This window comes from Hermetia illucens, chromosome 1 (genome assembly GCF_905115235.1).
Source record: "Hermetia illucens chromosome 1, iHerIll2.2.curated.20191125, whole genome shotgun sequence".
Taxonomy (NCBI): domain Eukaryota; kingdom Metazoa; phylum Arthropoda; class Insecta; order Diptera; family Stratiomyidae; genus Hermetia; species Hermetia illucens.
Window position 1 is genome coordinate 65,342,815 of NC_051849.1, and position 20,159 is coordinate 65,362,973.

Here is a 20,159-nt window from a genome sequence, read left to right on the forward strand (position 1 = left end):
TGAAGACGAATACCTACAAAATTAAGGTTATCAGCTTGATAGCTCATTGTACTCTTCTCATCTGAATTAACGAACAGAATATCAGATGAGTTGAACAGTTTGCATACCTAAGAAGTGCATTTCTGGTTCCGTATTAATTGTACTAAATCCGCCTTCACCGTTTTGTCCTATCTTAACACCAATGTTCTCTCTGTACTGCCACCTATTTTACTCGGAAGCTCCAAGCTTTTATCAAATCATGTTTACGTCTTATGTTTTGTGTATTTTTTTTATAAAAACATCCCATTAGTACCTCACATGTAATGTATATGCTCCCCTTAAATTCCATGTAAAAAGATGAATTTGTGTGTGTTCACAGTTCCCACCTTCCTATCAAATTTGGTGTTAATCAATATAACCATTTCTGAAAAAAATCCGTGTGACAAACAGAACGACAGTAAACCGGTTTTAATAAGGTTTTGTTTTACACAAAACCTTAGAAAGAAAGAAGGAGATTTTAATTAATTAATAATAATAATTACAGCTATGTTGCGATGAAGCAATTCGTCAAAATGAAAGATCTTATGGGTAAATAATCCTTTTCTGACCTAAAAGCGTGTTCGTTAAGTCGTGCAAGTGCACCAATTCGCGACCAAATTTTAAGACAGCCCGTCTGTCTCGCCGGTCAATGTAACTGGCTCCTTCTTCGCTGTTCACGTGTTTTACCAAAAAATTAGGTGTTTATAAACTAAGCCTTTAATTTATCCGCGCTGGCTAAGCAACATAATGCCTTCTTTATGTCTGAAATCTAGCTTGGTGATAATATATTAAGACTCGAAGCTTCCCGAAGGGTACTCTATTTTCCGCTGTGGGATGCATCACGTAGGTCCAGAGTTAGCCTTGGCATTTAGATCACCCATCATAACCACAATGTCACCTTTAGGAAGAAACTCCTGAACTGCGTGCAATTGTTCATAAAAGACATTGTTTTCCGCTATGTTGGAAATCTCCGTTGCTCTTTAACCTGGACCGGGATCTTGCAGTCAGAAGTCTGTCCGAAACCGGTTTTTAAGTCAAGAGAGTGTGTCTTGCGGTAGCCGTCAGTAACAATGCGTCCCCGGATTTCCGTCTGCTAACCTCAGACAAAAGCCCAAGACCATAATTCCGACCGATTTCTGAAAGGAAGTATTTCACACATTCATGATATAGCGCACCCAGGCTTTCTGGAAACGAGTGAGTTAGTCACCACAAAGTTTTTCTAGCGCCCATGACTAAGGACATTAATTCTTGGGCCAGACTGCATCGCATGTCAAAAATGCAAGACTATAAGACATGTGAGGAAAGGGGTAGGCGTGTTCCCTCGGTAAAAGATCCACTCCGCCTCGAATTCATCTTCTCCTCTTGTAGCTCTCCTTAGGTTTGGGTTATCTTACGTGTCTCCCCATCCAACTCCCTGTCCTGCTCAATTGGTCAGATCATCCTAGCTTTCCAATTCCTTCCAACAGTCTCCCCTACTCTTCCCTTTAATGAATACTTGTCCTGCCCTCCAATTAAACACTACCAAAAACTCTCTTGTCTTTCAGTCAAACTCCAAAACCAGCTAAGTTCAACTTTCGCAAAGCCAACTTTGATAGTCTCAACTCAGCCTTAATTTCCACTAGCGGGGATCACTTATTATCTAACTCAACGTGTGATCTAGCTCTTAACACCTTTTACAATATCTTTCGGGCACTGTTAAGTCGCTGATTCAAAAAGCGCATAAGAGATACTTTTTGAGAGTCGAGATCGTCTTTGCTTGCGGTGTTTTCAAATCATTTTTATCCAACATTCGCTATTCCCGTCACTCCTCCCAATCTTTTCCTTTTTCCATCGGTTTTGCTGATTCCACTACCAACTCCCCACAACAATCTTGTTTTTACTTCTCTTCCATGCTTATTTCCCCGACCATTACGTCCTCTTTTAGATGCAGGCTGCATCAAATCTCTGGTCATTCCTTATCTTACCCCTTCCCTAGTTGAGTTCCCCATCGGTAATCTTGACCGGATCATCATTATCGGACCTGGTTCCTTCTACCTATCGAACCATTCCTGCAGAGTTGCTTTTCATGATTACTCATCCTGTTCCTTTTCTCCTTTGGTGTTCTCTAAGGTTCTATACTTGACCTCCTACTATTCCTATTTATTAAATACCTCCCTCTATCCTAATCTGCTCGTGTTTGATTTACGCAGATGACCTTTAATTATTTGCTTCTGTTTGGTCTCCGCTGGACTGTGCAGCTTCCCTGCTTTAGATCCTCAATTTCCCTCCACTGTGACAGCTCCGCATCTTCCTTGATATGTGTATCCTTTTCAAACTCTATAATAGCCTAATGGACTGTTCTGCCAACTCCCATATTATATTCCGTATCGTCTCCCCTAGTACATGTGGTGCGGATATTTTGGAAGTCCTGTTCGCGGAACTCAACATCTACTTTCACTCTCCGATTCCGAAATTACACCGGTCCTACAACTCACTAGAGTTTAGGTCTTTTGGCTCTGTCTCCTTCCTTATTTTTAAGCGCAAGTTAAGCCACTTACTTGCTCTTCCTTCTGGAAACAATATTTAATTAGAAATTTACCTACTTTTTTTGTGTTTACTAAACAAATTTATTAATTAAATAAATGTCACACAATGTTACCATTATCCGCAAATTTATAGTCGAACACGCAGCGTGTACCATTCAATAGTCACCGAATTCACCTGATTTGGCTCCTTTCATTTCATTCTGTTCCATCGAGTAAAAAAGGCAACTACCGACGACACTTTTCACCAAATGTCAAGCCATAAAAAATCGAAGAAAACACCAAGTACCAAAAATGGATCAACTGCTATCATAAGTGCGTTGGAGTCGATAGATATTACTTTAAAAGGGACAATATCAATTTTGATGGATGATCTCCTATTTCAAATTTTCTGATTCCTTTTTGGGCAAGGTGGTATGTCTAAGTGCGAATGCTCACCATCTGCATATCACAAATTCTAGTCATTCAATTCTAATTGAAGCTTGTATAACATTTTTATATACAATTAAAAACCGTCTTTCTCGAAGAGGGTCTGCATCTGCAAAACCAAATGAAAAATGATCAGTCTTTAAATGCATTTATGAACGAAATTTGCAATCCTACTCGTAAAGGCGTTTCAGGCGAAACGCTTAAAGTAGTTAATAAAAGTGCTACCTCAGGGTGTCAGGGAAAGCGTTCCCTGGAATGGTGCAGGGCCAATTGGCTAATGCGTTTGGGTTGTTTTTGGTAAAAATGGAGTTGCTAAAGAAAGAATAACTAGCAAACCGTCTTTCTCTGTATGATCAGCGTGAACAGATACATTTCAACATTAATGATTCCTATTCTTATCCTTCCAGTCACATTTAGAAGTTATGATTCGAGCCCTAAGAAATTACATCATGGAACAAAACAAAACTACATTGGAAACGAAAATGGCTGATCTGAAAAAAAGTCTGGACTTTGATTCAACAGCCATCGATCATTTACATTTGGCTCTCTACTCGTTCCAAGTAAGTAAAATATTACTCAACGTTGGCAAGCGAGACACATAAATTATATCTATCTTTTTGCAGGATGCAGTTGTTACAGTATTACGCTCACATAGCATCAAGCCACATTGGATGTTTGCTCTCGACAATCTCGTGAAAAGTGCTGTACAGGCGGGAATAACAGTTTTGTCACCAGGTAGGTGTCTTTCATTGAAAATATCTTCCAGACATTTTCATAGCCATGCACCCTAATATCAGGTGGTGTATTTATTCAGCATATTATCAGAAGGATTTTCAGAGTTCAAACGGAACAATTTTCTTTAAAAAAGTCTTTATTGTAAATTCGACATACCAATTCAAACAGACCGTTTTTACTCTTACTTTACACTCAAATATATAAGGAGAAAATCGAATAAAACAAATGCATTAAAAGTGATTTTTCCTAACTTTACCACGCTTATTCTTTCAAACAGTCTATGTACATTGAGAACTTAAATTGTAACCTGAATTAGGTAGTCGTTCAGATCTCATCCTGTTAATATTTTCGGTCCTTCCATTTGCGCAAATCAACTTTAGGTAATTCTGAACATCTCCTCAGACTATTCCTGAAATTGTTCATTGAATTTGGTACTTTAACATAATTTCTATTCATGCGGATATTACCTTCCACGTGGATGTTCAAATGCCCACCGTTGCATTTGCTCAATGTCCGCATTATCACACATCAAACGAGCAGCACTAGCCTTTCGGATTTCCGCTAATTGGTCTGAAGAACAAGAAGGAATTATTCATCAACATTTCAATTGCTCTCAGCTTTGAAATACCTGGAGTGAAGGGGTAGGGTTGATTTCCATTTTCGAAAAAGTATCTGTCACCCTTCCTGACATCGTGGAATTGAATTAGATTGATACATAAGAATGTAGGTCCAACCAACGAATAGGGTTCGTGTCGTTCCATAGCACCACCTACGAGCAAGTCGACATCCTCGTGAGATTCATAAAGCTTACGTAAAAGTTGAACATCCTAAAAGTAATAATTTACCTCCACTGAGGACCCTGCATAAAGTCTTATTTTAGAAAGTTTACCTTTTCTGAAATGAAATCTGTGTAATCAGCCCAGCTCTTTGCTCTTTTCAAACCACAAAATTCCCTGTAGTTATTATATCTTGCTATTCCATGATCTCGACCACGTTGAATATCAAACGCTTTCAAATCTTTGCCTCGTAAACCTGAACCAAGGACAAACCGTTCCGCAGCCTGAAATCATATCCATTGACTTGTAACTATTTGAACGAGAAATTGAAAAATGGAGTCTTACTTCAATGTCAACATTCATGTCAGTTAAACCCATGTGTTGAGTGCACATTCCACGCAATACTTTATTGAATTTGAGATCTTCTTCAAGGACACCCGGTTTGTCTTGATATCTGGTTAAACGCAAAGCTTCTTTCTTTACTCTGCGTGACTCGGTAACCATTCTGAAAGGGTTATTATATTGTCGAAATAAGTGAATTCTCTTGAAATGAAGTTGAGTTGAAAATTGAGGAACTTACTCATAATATCCCATAATTTGGTGGTGGAAGTGTCTAAACGTTGCGTGTTGGAATTCTTGGATGCTCCTTGGATCGATACATTGATCGTAGTCGTTAACATATTCACCGCCACGGGTTTCGTAAATAAGTTTGTATCTTTTCATTCTTTCATAACCATAAAAGTTGGGATTCCATTCATAGTAAGTAATATATTGATATTGAGCAATGTTAATTCTACGTGCTTCTTGGAACAAGGTCTCATCATCCCAATGCCTATTCATTTCAGCCAACTCCCGGGCAATTCGATTATGCTCTCGCAAGAAAATTATAGAAAGAGTTGTTAATCCAAGATTTTGGTTTCCGCGTGGATCGCCAAACTCGTAACATACGTCCCCTGGATTACCCAATTGACACATATACGCTGGTCTATCGCTTTGTGGGGGCCACTTTTGGTTGTAATCACTGGTCTTCAAGAAACCTCCTCTGAGTTCTCTCACATGTCGACTTTCTGCAATACTGTTTCCGTAAATAAGATTCAAATCCAGATAATGTGTGACACCGTTAAGTTGTTCAGCTGGGACTGAGCCTCCGGCTCCACGACATCCTTGATCCTTTTCAGTAACAGATCGATCAAAATCAATGCAATCATAATTCTTGAAGTATGGATCACTATTGGGTACAGGAATGGGAGCACAAGGAGTTGAAGAATTACGAATTTCGTAGCGACCGTACGCAGAACAACATTTTTGAGTTTTGACTGGAAATAAATGAAATTTAGATCGGTATTTGCAACATCTCTTTTATAAGATACCAAACAAGGATTTCCTTTAATACTCACCTTCAAGCTGATTTACACCATCTAAACCGTCCGGCATTCGAAGCGATGTGTCATGTGTTACAACTTGTCCCCATTGCTGATTGAGATTTGTATAGTAAGGATCACCAATCGTACGTCGACCAAATGCTTTGTAAGATAGAAGCCTTGCACTTGGTAATTTGCTGCCGCTAACTGAACGTGGCAATGAATAGACTCTATCATTATAGTCCGCGGGCAGCAATCGTTTGAACCTGGGTAAAAGCAATAAAGGTGAACATTAAAAACTCAAAGACAATTTGGATTTATCTTACGCTGTAATAGACATTCCGATCGCTGGATTGCGTAGATTATTGCAGGATCCATCCATTGAACGATATTTGTCATTGCGACAGTTTGTCTTTGAGACATCGACACATCTAATATTTAATTCTTTTGTTCCGCACCATCTTCTTTCTATTGTAAAATTGCTGGAGCTACAATGGAAAAGATGTAATTAAATTCAGATTATTTGCCCGGGGTCATTTGGAAACAATGCTTAATGAGGAAGGGTCTACCTATCCGTTATAGACTAGTTCGTCTTTTATAAATCATTCACTTCTGACACATCAAAGTTTGTAACCTTCTCTTTAAATCAGTAACACTAATAAACTTGCCACAGCGGTAATGTTACTCGGTCCCTGTTTCTCAGTATAGTTCATGTTGAAGGGAACAAGGGAATTTTAGAAAGAGCAAAACCAACGAAACTAAACCAATTTAAAGCTCGATAAAGGCAGTAGTCTTAACACCCACATCAAGTTGAGGCTGTTCCACATCTGCGCTGCTATATGGGAGTAACACATGAAAAGGGACAGTTACTTTTATTTAACTCCAAGCTTGCATCAACTCGTGTCTACATCGTTTCTTGGGGGTGGCTTGAGACATTCAACGATTTATGGGTTGAACCCGTGGACGTGTTGATGAGAAGTGCAAGTGGTAGTCAATATGTCCCAGATTTAGAAAGGGCAACAATTCCATTGCACCTTACGTGATGTAATGGGGCCCTCTTTTCTATGGTGATCAATGAGTGAGGGTCCTAGAACTACATGACGCAAAACGGTGGAGAAAGAAATAAAGCTTCTCGGAAAGTTGTGAAGAGAGTTAAAGTATATCTCCAGGAGCCGACCGCGATGGCGCCTAGGTGCCGTTAATGCATTGTAGTTATACCAAATTTCCTGGCTTTTTTTTGTCACACTCAAAGCGCGCCCAGTTCTTTGGGATCTTGACGATCATCCCCTTCTTCCACTCTTTGGGATCTTGACGATCATCCCCTTCTTCCACTCTCTGGGATCTTGATGATCATCCCCTTCTTCCACTCTTTGGGAAAGGTCTCGTATTCCTAAGATTTCCGTACGAACGGAAGTAGCAAGTCTGCAGTAACTGCAGTTGTAGTGATATATAAGTTTGCGGGGAGACCGTCAGGCCCAGCGGCCTTATTCCGTTTGAGTGCATTGATGATGTTTGTTCTGCATCCTCTGCGTCACGCCCGACGTTGGATTTAGAGGGTCGCCGCTCTCCAACTTTACGAGAAGTGGCGGACGCAGCACGCAAGCGGATGTAAGCGACCATAACATGGTGATCCCTTTCCAGCGATAGCGAGTACGGTATCGATCAGTTTAAATCTAACTGAACCCTGGCAGGCTCTGCGCTCAAACAATATGCCGCCAATGACGAGCCGGTGGAAGTTGCAAAATTCCACGAAACTCCCACCACTACCGTTACGGTCGCCAAGACCATATTTCCCCATTACAAGTCCGAGCAAGGTAGGATTCAGATTATCCATGATGATCACAATGTCACCTGTAGGAAGGGTAATGACTGTAAATTCAATATCTGACTGATTCAGTTAAAACAAGCACCATGAGGGGCAGTAAAAGCATGTTTTAAATAGAATATCTTAATGGCAAGCAAACAGAAACGCTAAATGGGACCAGCATTTGAATCACTTTTATCGGTAGATAAATTACCATATGTGTTTTATCTAACACTCATGATAATGAAGGGTAAATATTGTCCAAGAAAAATTGCAATATTCCGTACAAGGTCTATACCATGAAATCAACAAGGCAATATTACAATTAAATAAATTGATAATAGTTTGCTAAGCGTAAAAACGTTTCTATTGTATGAGAAGGTAATTATCAAACTGGTTGTTTTTGTAATAGAACTTGCGAATTTCTTTGATAGAATTAAATGTTTAGTTAAATGAAGTCGTTCAGGGAATCTGTAACCAATCAGAAAGTACTGGCATGCAAAAGGGCTCTGTAATAATTTTCAGTAAGATTTAACTCGCATCTACAATATGCCTTAATATAACAAAGCTATAAGCTCTCCCCTTCAAAGTCTACTGTCTGATTTACTGTCCGCCTAAACTGGCAGCAAACAGAGATAACTTTAACACGTACAGCGCCGTATGTATCAATCTGATACAAATTGAGTTTATATGTTGAGGCCGCATGTATAGATTTGATACATATTTGGTTTACATGGGAGGCCACATATATACTAATACTTATTTAACATCATCTGTAAACTCGTCAACAGTATAGAGAAATAAAATACACTCCTGGCCTGGGAGTGTGACCTACTCAAAAAAGGCTGGCCTTAAAGAGTAGACTTGTTTTTTTGCTTTGGCGCTATAGGCGTTAAGGTACCCAAGAAACAAATTCAGGGTAGCTTAACAAGGAATTTACTTTTTAAATCGTACTAATTGAAAGCGTTGTAAGGAAGAAGAGCGGGGGGGGGGGTATCAGTGTGTATCGCGCCCATTTCATTTTTAGCAAAAGTGAGTTGCTATACTGAAGAACTGCACGCGTTCTGTGTCAGCGTTTATTACGGAAAACTTCGATACTATGTAACTGTTAAATACCTTTTCCGTGCCAAATTCATGGAGCGACGTATCGTAAGTGTCCGAATACTATTTTTTTAACTTATAAGTTGATAAAATATTTAATGCCTTCCTTGACTCCAACAACATTATCGTCTCCGATGAAGCACGTTGTCTTGTCGACTGTTTCCAATATAAACAAAACTGTATCGGACAGCACATCCAACACATCAGAAGTCACTTATCGGTCGCACAATGTTGAGGAAGTAACAAACGAAACCTCAGAGGAAAGAAGCTCTTTGATTTCAGCTGGTTTTATTAGTGCGAATGTAGGGTATGCCGCAACGTTCTTTAGGCCACAGAGAAGTGAAGTATTTGACCTAATAGTTTTTACTTCAAAAATGTTAGAGTTGATTAGAGACTGGAGGATGCTTGATCAAATCTCATTGCTAGACCACCGGTATTTAGCATTTATTTTGACTATTACGGATGGACAGAGTGAGACCAAAATGGAGTGAACTTCTTGGTGAAAAAGTGCAGCTTCTTAGGCAATAGAAGCTACATTGAAAACTTTGAATCGTATACTTCTAGATTGCTTTGAAGATTCTTGCATAAATATATAAATGCAGTAAAACAGTTCCTAAGACAAAGTAAATCAACCAGATGACTCCTGAATCGTACTTGTAAAACCAATAAAAGTGAAGATTGGTTTAACTTCAGGAATTCAGAGTATGGATATAAGAGACTTGCAAGAAGTTTGAAGCAAGATGTGAGGAACTGGAAGGCAAAAGAGAAACTTTAATCCTACGCAGAGTCATTAAATGGGATAAGTTGGGCGAGGTGGACTTTCTCAGAAAACGGGACGGTATTTTTGCCATCATCATTTGGGGGAACAGATGACTGAATTGGGAAGAATTAGCTATTTCTAAATACCTCCTAAATACCAAATCGTTCCAAGAGCGGCTGAGTTCCTGCGAAGGTAGTGGTTACCAGTAAAAAGCAAGAGCGACCATACTATATTTTGAGGATTTCAAATCAGCTGGCATCTATTCAACTAGGGTATAAAGCTCCTAGACTAGGCAATATTTTTCTGGCAAGTCTTGCTCTCGGATACCTCCCTGCCTCTTGGCAGATGCTTGGGATAGTCTTCATGCGAAAGGCTAGAAAGCATGACTACTCAAACCCAAAAAGAAATCTTTAGAATTGCTTGGAGAGACTGATTGAGTGCCACATTCGCGAGAAGGCTCTAAGGCCGCACCAACTTGCTTATCAGCGGGGAAAGTCCTGTAAATCTGCTCTTCATTCTTTGGATTCAAAGATAGAAGAGACAAATCTGAAAGGGGAATATGCGATGGTGGTGTTCGTGGCATTGAGGGGGATTCTGCTTGTACGAATTTCGGCAGCCAGACAATGATGTTGATAACACTTTATTTAAGTAGATCCATGTTGTACTAATCCTTGTTGTGTACCGAAGTGGGTGTTGATCACTTTTTCACGACAGAAGCAACGAAAGATTCTCTTAATGAGGTGTGCTACCGCCAATTCTATGGCGTATGTCGATCGACTCATCGCTATGTTAGTTTAAATGGTTTTGCCTTCCAGAGATGAGGTCAAACACCCTTCAACGCCCTTCGAGTTTGTGTTAAAAATACACTCAAAGTATTCTCTGCTTGTCATAAAAGAGATATTTGGCTGGTAACCCGGAAATTTCGAAATTTTAAAATTACCGAAACGTTAACAACGCCTCGAATAAGGACTGGCCTTACTTTAAGTCCCTTGTCTATCGAAAACGGCTAACGATTGGTTTGTGTAATGTACACGCGCTCCTCGACAATGGTGTTGAGTGCCCGCGGGATGCTCGCTTTCATCATTTCGAACAAGAATTACAGTGAGATGGTCGACTGTGCAGGGTACTCCTCTCCCTCTTGCACTTTAAAATCTACTAGTAACAGGCACGGACTGTTATTGACGGCTACCGCAAGGCGCGCTATCTTGATCTAGAAACTGACTTTTGACAGGATCTGAACTCCGAGATTCCGCAGAGGATCTCATTTGTACCGCGCTGTGAGAGATTTCCAATATAGTGGGGAAGGAGGCTTTCTATTAGTGACGGATAAATTGAATGCCAAGTTGGGCTCTGGCAACACCTTGCTTGGACATTGGAGGCATGGTCTTGGTGACTGGAACAAAAACTGTGAAATGTTGACTTCTGCAACTTTCAGCACGCAGTTCTAGTCGTTGTTGACCGCACATCCCAAATGGATGCTACGAACATGGCTGATTGCGGAAACGTGAAGTTATTATAAATTGATGAACGTTAAGAGCTGAGAGCCTTGATATTGGCTGCAAGCAGAGGTGAGCGTTACGTGCTACAGCTCCGTTACCGTGAAATAATGCAAAAAGTTCGACGTAGTGTGCGCCGTGACAAAAGCAATTCTACCATTGCTCTGGGCAGCGAAGCTGAAGTTGCCGCAAATAGCTTCAATTTTCGATGGTCCTGTCAGGGATGATAATGGTGGAATTCTGATAAACGCCAATGAGCGACTGAAGGTGAAGGGATTCCTTAGTAGAAAAAAGATTGCAAGGGGCAGTAAGCCTTTCGATAGTCTTGTGAACATCAAGAAAAAGTTAAATCGACAGAGAGCAGGCTAGTTTCTGTTGTGGATCCTCCTGTACCGGCCTTATTAACATCCTCTGGATCATTGTGGAACGGCGTGTAGGGTTTTGATTACCGTCCCACCTGCTTTTCATCGACTTCGACCACGCTGATCCTGATCTGTTAGCTCCCTCACGGAGTTATGGACCTTGGCCAAATGGCTCTAGATTTGGAGAAGGAGGCAAGCAGAGTGGAACTGAAGGTAAACCAACTATACAAAGGTTCCCAACCTGGCTGGCTATGATATTCTTTCTATTTGCATTGGCGTTGATCAATTTTTGTATTTAAGAAGCGTTGTTTCTGCCGGCATCGGCACCGAATTTGGTGTCATCCCCCGCATTAACAGTTCTAAATCTGCCTTCGTTGTTTTTTGAAAAATTTTGAAAAGGGACTATCTCAACACTAACAACAAGGAGAGACTACTCCGCGCCAGTGTTTTTTATGCTATTATATGAGAGTAGCACAGTGGTCTAGACTGTCATTCAAAAGCTGCAACCTTTGATTAACACATGTCTGGGCATTTCATCGGGGTTTTCTGACTTAAGATAACAGCTAGCGAAAAACTTGGTTGAGGTACTTGACACTTTAAGGTAGGTAGGTGTGGATAATGTGCTACGCTCCACATATTCAAGATATGAAACTTCTGTGGAACAAACATGTAGAGACAAAGATGAAACGAATCCTCACAGCCTAAGGAGTGTCCTGGCGGACCTAAGCCTCGATGTGGTGACTTAGGTCTCTTGTAGTAATATGGATATACGTTGTAGTAATGCAGATAAAATGGTTGTGATGCTTGTCAATGTATTTGTGATGTGCGTTAAGGTGAGACTAAAGAGTGTTCACTGTAAACCAGCCTTTCTGAAAGCAACTATATGTCTGGATATTACCGGCGCCATGAGCACAACAACCGACGTAACTCTTGATGTGCTAATCCATTTGCAGCCCTTTAATATACTTAGAGCACTAGAATAAGAGCAGTTCATAGACTAATTCGTTTACGTCCATGGGGAAACAACGGGCGCGAGTGGCACAGTGCGCTGAAGAGATATTGGTAGAATTGGATCTATCTGCTTAGTGTAATAGATAATATAGAGTTATCCTTAAACGGAAAAATAAAGCTATACGGACCAGAAAAATGCGTGGCAGGGTATACTGAGATCTGCTACAATATCTCGTCTGAAGCAAGGGTCTACATTTCAGATAAAAATAAAAAGCCAAGTTTCTCCTTTGGGCAATACACAACGATCTATCAGCCTGAAATATATGCAATCCTAAGAACGCAACCTGCGTAGCAGTGTCTTGTCTTAATCATCTTAAAAATTGTTCAGAAATGCAGGGCTTGTCTGAACTCTCTTCTTAAATTTCATATGGTATAACTTTTCTGAGAACCTGATCAGTATGGTGTGGAGGGAATTGAAAATGAAAGGGATTCATTTTTTTCCATACTGAACAGGAAGCGGCTATTAAGGAGTCAGTGGCACATCCTGCTTCTATCAAAAGCTTTCTTGTCAGAATCAAACGAACTTACTTCAAAGTTTATTCCACCGAAAAGCAAGAAGATATGTAGAGGTATTATGGATATTCTGACTAGCCATTACTCACTAGTTGGACATATGTCCAGAATAGGAGTATTAGCATATGATACATGTTTATCCTGGAACGAAAAACCGAAATGCTTCTTATTTGAGTGTTCCACCTACGGATGAATTAGAAGTGCTTCTACTCCAGTTGCAGAGGGTAGCATCACATCCTCTAACGGAAATTCTACGAAATGAATTGATCGTCAGATACACATACCCCTGCAAATTTAATGAAATTAACAAGAGAATTGAAAAATCGATACATCGAAGTTCCTCTTCCACCAAGAAGTGTACCCCGGAAATAGGAGGGAACCATTATTTTATTTGACGTCAGGCTCGCCTATATTACATATAAAATATCAGCACCCATAGAATATAGGAGAGCTGGAGAAATTATCTATAAATTACATGATTATAACTTGAACGCTTCTGTGTTGTAACACAAACAGACGGAATATTAAAATTATTATAATAGCTACTTCCACGATTTCACTAGTGCAATAATAGCACGATGCATTGTTGCGTTTTTTCGTAATATTATCTACGTACACTCCCACGTGACAATATAGCTTATTAGCAGTGGTTATCAATGTTGAGATTTTCAAAAGCGATTGAAGAGAAAATAACCCAAAATTTCATGATCTTCCCTAAAAATAAGCATCGCATATTTTACATCAGCTCTTTGGCACTTAAAATATTCCAATCTTGGAGCAAAATGTTCGGTCCGCGTCTTTGGAAACATGGGGATAAAAATTAAAAGATGAACGAAATTTAGAGGATTTGAAATGGAAAACGAGAGTGGTGGGGTCGTCTAGCCAAACCAAATTAGCCAATGAGTTCAATATAAATCGATCAAATATCAATTTTGGCCATATTTTAGTGCATATTTTTTGGATTTTAATTCAGAAAGTACCTGGCATATTACAGGCTTTTATCGGAGAAAATGTATGGTTGATGCATTTACTAATTTTGTATATTCCACTTTTAAAATGTGATGATATCCCCTATGATCATTGTAATTTGGACCAAGCTAAAACCTTGCACAAAAGAACGTTTCTTCAGGAATGCAATAATCATACAAACGCCCCTAATTTTATAATTTCATTTATAATATTCTTTTGAAATTATACTTCTTGATTTTCATTTCAAAGTTAATGGACTGCATTTTTGGCAAATGGTTCCAATCGTTTGCTTCGAGCATAATTTATAATAGCACTTCATTTCTGCATTTCTTCTCTAGTGAACTATTATTATCTTTATTAAATTTCGAACCTAATTTTGCCAAGGAGTTCGGAATCCTTTTAAATTCATAAATATAGTCATTAGTAAAGAACTGAATTAAGCCACTATCATCGTTGGCCTTTCACTATCTTCTTGCTTTCTACATAGAATGAATGTTGTAAAACTAACATCAACCACCTGAAATAACGTTTAGAATAGTTTCAAAACCAAAGCCAATTACCTTAAGCACAGCACCAACTGCCACAATACACTGAATAGAACAAAGCTCACTAACTTACTCTCCATACTGCCTCTGGGCGTAATGATGAAGTTTCCCACCAGCAGCCACTTAAATATACCTTCGAGCTGCGCTGTGAAAATTCTAATCACACTCGAGTAGTCTAATTGTCTAATTTTCTTAACACACTTAGATAAATTGCTGAAAATTTTCCCTTCAATTAGGAGTTTAGCCATGTACGCAATTCAGTTCTATCTCCCTGAGTTTGTTGCTCCCTTGCGGATCTGAAAACTCCTTATTTTCACTAAGTCCATTATCTAGAACACTACCTGTTCTATTTGTCCGCAAAAAAATACATCTAAAAAATTCAAAAGTTGCAGTGAGCTTTGTTTAAATATTCATATTAAATTCTTATCGCAATAAAAACCTCATCGGCGAAAATACTGAAATTATGTTTAAAGTGTAATAACAATAAAAGAAATAAATAAAGTATGAGCATAATATTGAGCCACGACAAATATTTATTGTCTACATTTAATGATAGCGAAGATATTTAAAATTTATCCAGTAATTTAGAAGCATATATTTCCCTATCATTAATTTAATTTGTAACCCAAGGTTTTCATTACTCTAATTGAAAATACGCTCATAGTTTCAGAAAATAGTCTGCATCTCTGTCACTTTATGAAAGCTGAATGATATCTAAGTACACAAAAATAACAAAAAATTCTTCCTTAAATGTAGATAAAAATCTTGACATCATTTTTCCGCTTTAACATTTTTCTTTAGTAGGTTAACACTACCATTTACATCCTTATTCAACCATTGCAACTATCCCCCTCGTTTTAGATTGATTGACTCCTTCTCGCAATTTCATCATTATCAAATACCATTTATGGTTGCCATAATTTGTATTTGATGTCTGTATTTGCATAATTATACAGTGGCCATTAAGCTGGTTAATTCCCCTACTTCTCTCTAGCAAAATGTAGGTATGTCTATATTTGCTAGTAGCATATCTGGCCAAACGCCCACAAGATCCACATTTAATTATATTTTTAGGGCATTAGCATATTCTGAACTTCCTGGTGCTTGGTATATACATGCAGAGGCCAGCATCCGTATTCGTGAGTATTGAGGGAAAGAATTAAGTAATCATGAAAAAATAAAGAATTTTAAACATTATTTTTACATTGCGTAAATTTTATTTAAATACAATATCTAAATCCAATTAAATTTACAAAATAATATTCAAATTCAATTACTCAACAATAAAATAAAATCCAAAAATTAAGTATTCAGTTAAACTGTCGTATAACTAAACGACGCATTCGTATTCGTACGTTATGAATTTCGAGAAAAAACAACGAGAAAATTAAGCATTTAGTATTTAGTCGGGTAGCCTTTGTTTTTAATAACATGTTTTAATCGATTTGGCATCGACCTCACCAATTTTTCTGTAAATAGATTGCATCTTTCAAGTCTGCCGCGTTTTTTATATTATATTTTTTTAACCCTCTTTTAATTTCCGACCACAAATGTTCTATCGGATTAATGTCCGGTGATTGGGGGGGTGTCTGTAATACTTTAGGGCAATTATAAAGTAACCATAAACGCGAATTGAGAGCCGTGTGTTTCGGATCGTTATCTTGATAAAAAATAAAGTTATCTTGTATTCGTAATTTTTCCGCGCTTGGGTTTAAATTACATTTTAAGATATTCACATATTTGGCAGCATCCATTATTCCATCAATGAAATGCAAATTGCCCGTTCCTGCTGCAGAAAAACACCCCCACACCATAACAGATCCTCCGCCATGCTTTACGGTGGGTATTATCATAGGTTCTTCGGATGCAAGCTTGAATTCTTCTCTCGCCAAATTTTTCCAATTCCGTTCGAGGTGATGATATTAAATTTACTTTCGTCTGTAAATATTACCTGTTTCCAGAAGTCGTAATCCTTGTGAATATATCTTTTCGCGAAATCTAACCGTTTAATTCTATTTACTTTATTGATATACGGTTTCTTTCTTGGTACAGAGTTAAAGAGACCATACCTTTTAAGTGTCCTTCGGACGGTATCAACAGAAACTATTTTATTAAAATGTTGGTGGAGTCTTGCGGTTATCGTTGTAGCACATTCCTTAGGATTTTTTTTTATTTGCCTTAAAATAAAACGTTCGTCTCGCGGTGTCAACTTTTTTCGTCCTAAATTTCTCGGCTTATTTCCCAGCATATTCTCCGACTTGAACTTTTGAATTATATACTGAATCGTTGATTTAGCTCGACCAACGATATTACTTATCTCGCTTAACGATTTTCCCTGATTATGTAGGGATACAACGATTTCACGGGTCTCTATTGAAGTTTCCTTGCCTTTTCTGCCCATCCTGCACTTTTTATCACTCCGAACACTTGTTTCGAACTACAATGACGTTTTTGAGTGCTAGAAAAATTCTAGAACAGAAATCAGTTCTAAGAATATACCCAAAAATTCAACAGCTGAAATATAACGGGACATTTTTTGCTCGTACGAATACGAATGCGTCGTCGAGTATCGATCATGATTTTTGTTAATTGCTGTTCTTTCGTCAAATACAGTTTGTGGTGAATTTAGGAAAAAAAAAATTCACAGCATAAGTGATCTTCTGTATATAACTAAGACATAAATGAATTTAGGTGTGCATTTTCAGTTATAACTGTCGCGAAGAACAATTTTTATTTTATAGTGTCTCAAAAGAAATATTTCATACGAATACGATTGCTGCCGACTGTACATAATTTTGGATGCTGTTGGTACCATGTATGGAATTGATTCAGCATGCTATGTTTGTCCGCTCTCGCATAGAGGAGGGGTTATTTAGAATTGTTTGTCTGCCAGTTCCATTCCATCGAGTCTCTTGTGAATCACCTTCTGTAATAATTGAATTAACAGTTTTCCTAAAGTATTGACACCAAAATTTCGAACGGCCGAATCCTATGAAAACACAAGAAGAAGAAGAAGAAGATTTCTACTTTTGATATTGTGTTATCCAGCAAATTAAACGAGGTTTGGGTTTTCAATGCTGGTTGTCATAAACTCGTTTGCGGATTATAGCATCAAAATACGCCCATGTTCCATCGCTGCTCCCTCCCATAACCTTCCGAGGAATTTTCCCTCCTCCTCCGCCGGTCAGATCACGTTCGTCTGAAAAATCGCTCGGCCATCCCTACACAAAAGAATTGTCGTCGAACAGTCTCAATTTTAAGTAGGTGTCGAGATAGCTACATTTGCAGATTTTAAAAATGTCATCGTCGTCAAAAACAACACTACCAATATATTCAAGGCTTTCATGGATTTCTCTACTAATAAAGATAAGGAGAAGATATAACCCATCGGAGTAAAAATCTTCTTTTAGTTTATGTTCATTTTCAATCCAACTTTCCTTAATTCCAACCTGGGTTAAGTTCCATGATTCCATGAAAACGACCAGCTGCCGTTCAGGTGTCTGAGGAGTGATGATTGGGCCATTGAATTCCTACACGTCTTTCACGTAAGGTAACATATAGGATGCCATAAATAATGGAGAGAAGGGATATCGATGACAGAATTCAGCCTACCTAATATCCCCATGTCAGGTATTCCAATGTCATTAGACAGTGGTATCTCAATAGGCGCTTACGTAAATCAAGACACGCGTGGACTACCAAATAAGAAAAGTTTATAGCCACTTTTACCGCGTTCTCGTTTCATGTCGCGACTATGGGCACCAGATCATCGGGTTTCTTGTAGAGCGCAGATGTCAATGCGTCTTGTTCGAAGGACTCTTGCGAATTCCTCGATCTTCCCAGTGATGGTGCTAATATTTAGCATGCAGACACGTATTTGTTTGGCTCGGATTAATTTACTTACGTCCTGACGTCATCCTTTCGTCAAGAACTCTTACCCATTTCTCGACAGAACCGGGGTCCGTCTTGCCGCGTCGACTAAGGTGAACGCCCTAGCATTTCTCTGAGGCTTAGAACCCGACACGATCATTTTGTTTTTAACGACATTGGATGCATTTTCTTATTCGGCCTGTGTCAATAGAAGGTCTCTATTAGACCAATATTTTCTTAGTGGCGCTTGCCTCTTTCATCATCTTACTGTGCTTAGTCAAAGTTAGTTTCTTGCCTGGCAATTTAGGCACTGTAATGCATTGGCGCTTGGTGGAAAAGCTGACACTAAACGCCACACGATATTATTCGCTAAAATTCGCACCCATATCCATCTTCTAGTCTCCTTGTTGAAAAACTCCATCAGTTTATCTGTCTTCCTCTTTCGAATTTACATTAATCAAGCCCTCTTCCATGGCGCAAGATTTATCGGTCTCAATTGCTGTCTCTACGATTTTCGTTACCGTTTCAATTTCCTCATTAGAAAGACCCTTGAATATTGCTCTGTAAATTGATCTCCCAGTTGCGGTTATGACTGCCTTCTTCTCATTAAAAATAACTTTTCGTGTATAGGCTATCCTTCCTTGCTCTGCATTCCCAATCAAAAACAAACGTCAGTTCCTTGGCTCTCTTCAAATTTTACTCTCAACTCTATGTTCTGGTTTTTCATTTTTTTATCATCATTAGTAATAATAATAATAATCGTTGGCACAGCACATTCAATATCGTAACGGTACACTATAGTAAATTGTAGGAGGTAATTTGGTCAATTAGGATAACAATTCCCTCTGCTACCAAGGAGATTTGAATCGCGACCATCCTCTACGACAGCCCAGCAGGCCTACCATCATCCGGGCTTGTCATCGATAGAGCGAAATTATGCATAAGTCGTTACTTAAATGAATAGATTCAAGGACAACAGATTCTTGCAAGTTTTCTGTTCATATTTTCTTTTACAAATTTCAATTTTTCGGCTGATTGAAGTGCTATTTTATTTACCTTTCTAATAGTCTTTCAGCTTTGAACTAAGTCGAAAATATTGTAGGCGATTTCATCTATGTTATTTATTTACGCCAACTGTATAAATAAAGCTAAAGCTTGAGATTTGCTTTTATGAGTTCAAACGTCGGCGTAGTGTTGCACAGACTACTAGAATCATATGTTGTCAGAGGCCCGTTGAGTAATTCACTGCTCAGAATTAATTCTAATAATTTCGCTGTAGAGATAACGGGTGTAACAGTTCCTCTGTAAATGACAGGGACTTGCCCAAAGAATCGGTCAAAGATCATCTAAATAAGCGACTCCAGTAATGGTCGTGGAGCTCAATGTAATTTAATCTAATATCGTTGGCCATATAGACATGATTGGATTATCCACTGAAAAAGGGAACATTTGACTCACGAATTGTCGATATATGGGTGAACAGTAAGAGGATCGTTTCTGCCCTTGAATACAAGAAAAAAATCTTTTCCTTGTACTTCATGCAGTCTAACATTTGTAACAATTTATCAAATACGTGCACATTGAATTCCAAATTATAAAACCCCGTTGAGGTCATCGATCCCTCACGTGTGTCCTTTAACCGATGCGTGGGTCCGCACCGGATCCTGAAAAATATCAAATCAATTCGGGATGCCGCGTGCTCCTACCGAATGATCAACACGCGAGCTAAACTGGAATTCAAATAAAAAAATAACAATTCGACTCCGCATGGAACCGTAAAACTCCGGATCCCACTATTGTAATCGAGAAGGAAGATCCACGACGGATCGCATCCTCAATGGATGCTTCTTCTCCCTCAGATGTACTATTAGGCGTATCCTTTGAGGT

At 38.8% G+C, this 20,159-nt stretch overlaps 2 protein-coding genes across 8 annotated transcripts in view; one reads left to right on the top strand and one right to left on the bottom strand.

Moving 5' to 3' along the window:
* LOC119649648 (mitogen-activated protein kinase kinase kinase 15) overlaps window positions 1-20,159 on the top strand; it is an 84,773-nt gene that overhangs the window by 51,264 nt on the left and 13,350 nt on the right. For all 7 annotated transcript variants that reach the window (XM_038051905.1, XM_038051919.1, XM_038051912.1 and 4 more), the window contains 2 exons: window positions 3,377-3,529; window positions 3,593-3,704. In XM_038051905.1, coding sequence (XP_037907833.1) covers window positions 3,377-3,529; window positions 3,593-3,704 — 265 coding nt within the window. The remainder of the gene's footprint in view (window positions 1-3,376; window positions 3,530-3,592; window positions 3,705-20,159) is intronic.
* On the bottom strand, window positions 3,749-14,781 carry LOC119649685 (peroxidase-like). Its single transcript, XM_038051951.1, has 9 exons — window positions 14,418-14,781; window positions 6,168-6,329; window positions 5,878-6,107; window positions 5,061-5,796; window positions 4,826-4,985; window positions 4,594-4,764; window positions 4,333-4,531; window positions 4,172-4,274; window positions 3,749-4,113 (listed from the first exon to the last, which is right to left on the bottom strand). The coding sequence occupies exons 1-9, from the start codon at window positions 14,648-14,650 to the stop codon at window positions 4,044-4,046; spliced, it is 2,064 nt and encodes a 687-aa protein (XP_037907879.1). The 5' UTR covers window positions 14,651-14,781; the 3' UTR covers window positions 3,749-4,043.

Excerpts from the sequence above, each read along its gene's own strand:
- LOC119649685 (XM_038051951.1), bottom strand. The coding sequence starts at position 14,650 with ATGGCTAAACTCCTAATTGAAGGGAAAATTTTCAGCAATTTATCTAAG. Across the intron at positions 4,275-4,332 it reads ACCCTACCCCTTCACTCCAG|ACCAATTAGCGGAAATCCGA; the intron begins GTATTTCAAAGC and ends CTTGTTCTTCAG. Across the intron at positions 4,114-4,171 it reads TTTGAACATCCACGTGGAAG|GAATAGTCTGAGGAGATGTT; the intron begins GTAATATCCGCA and ends GAACAATTTCAG.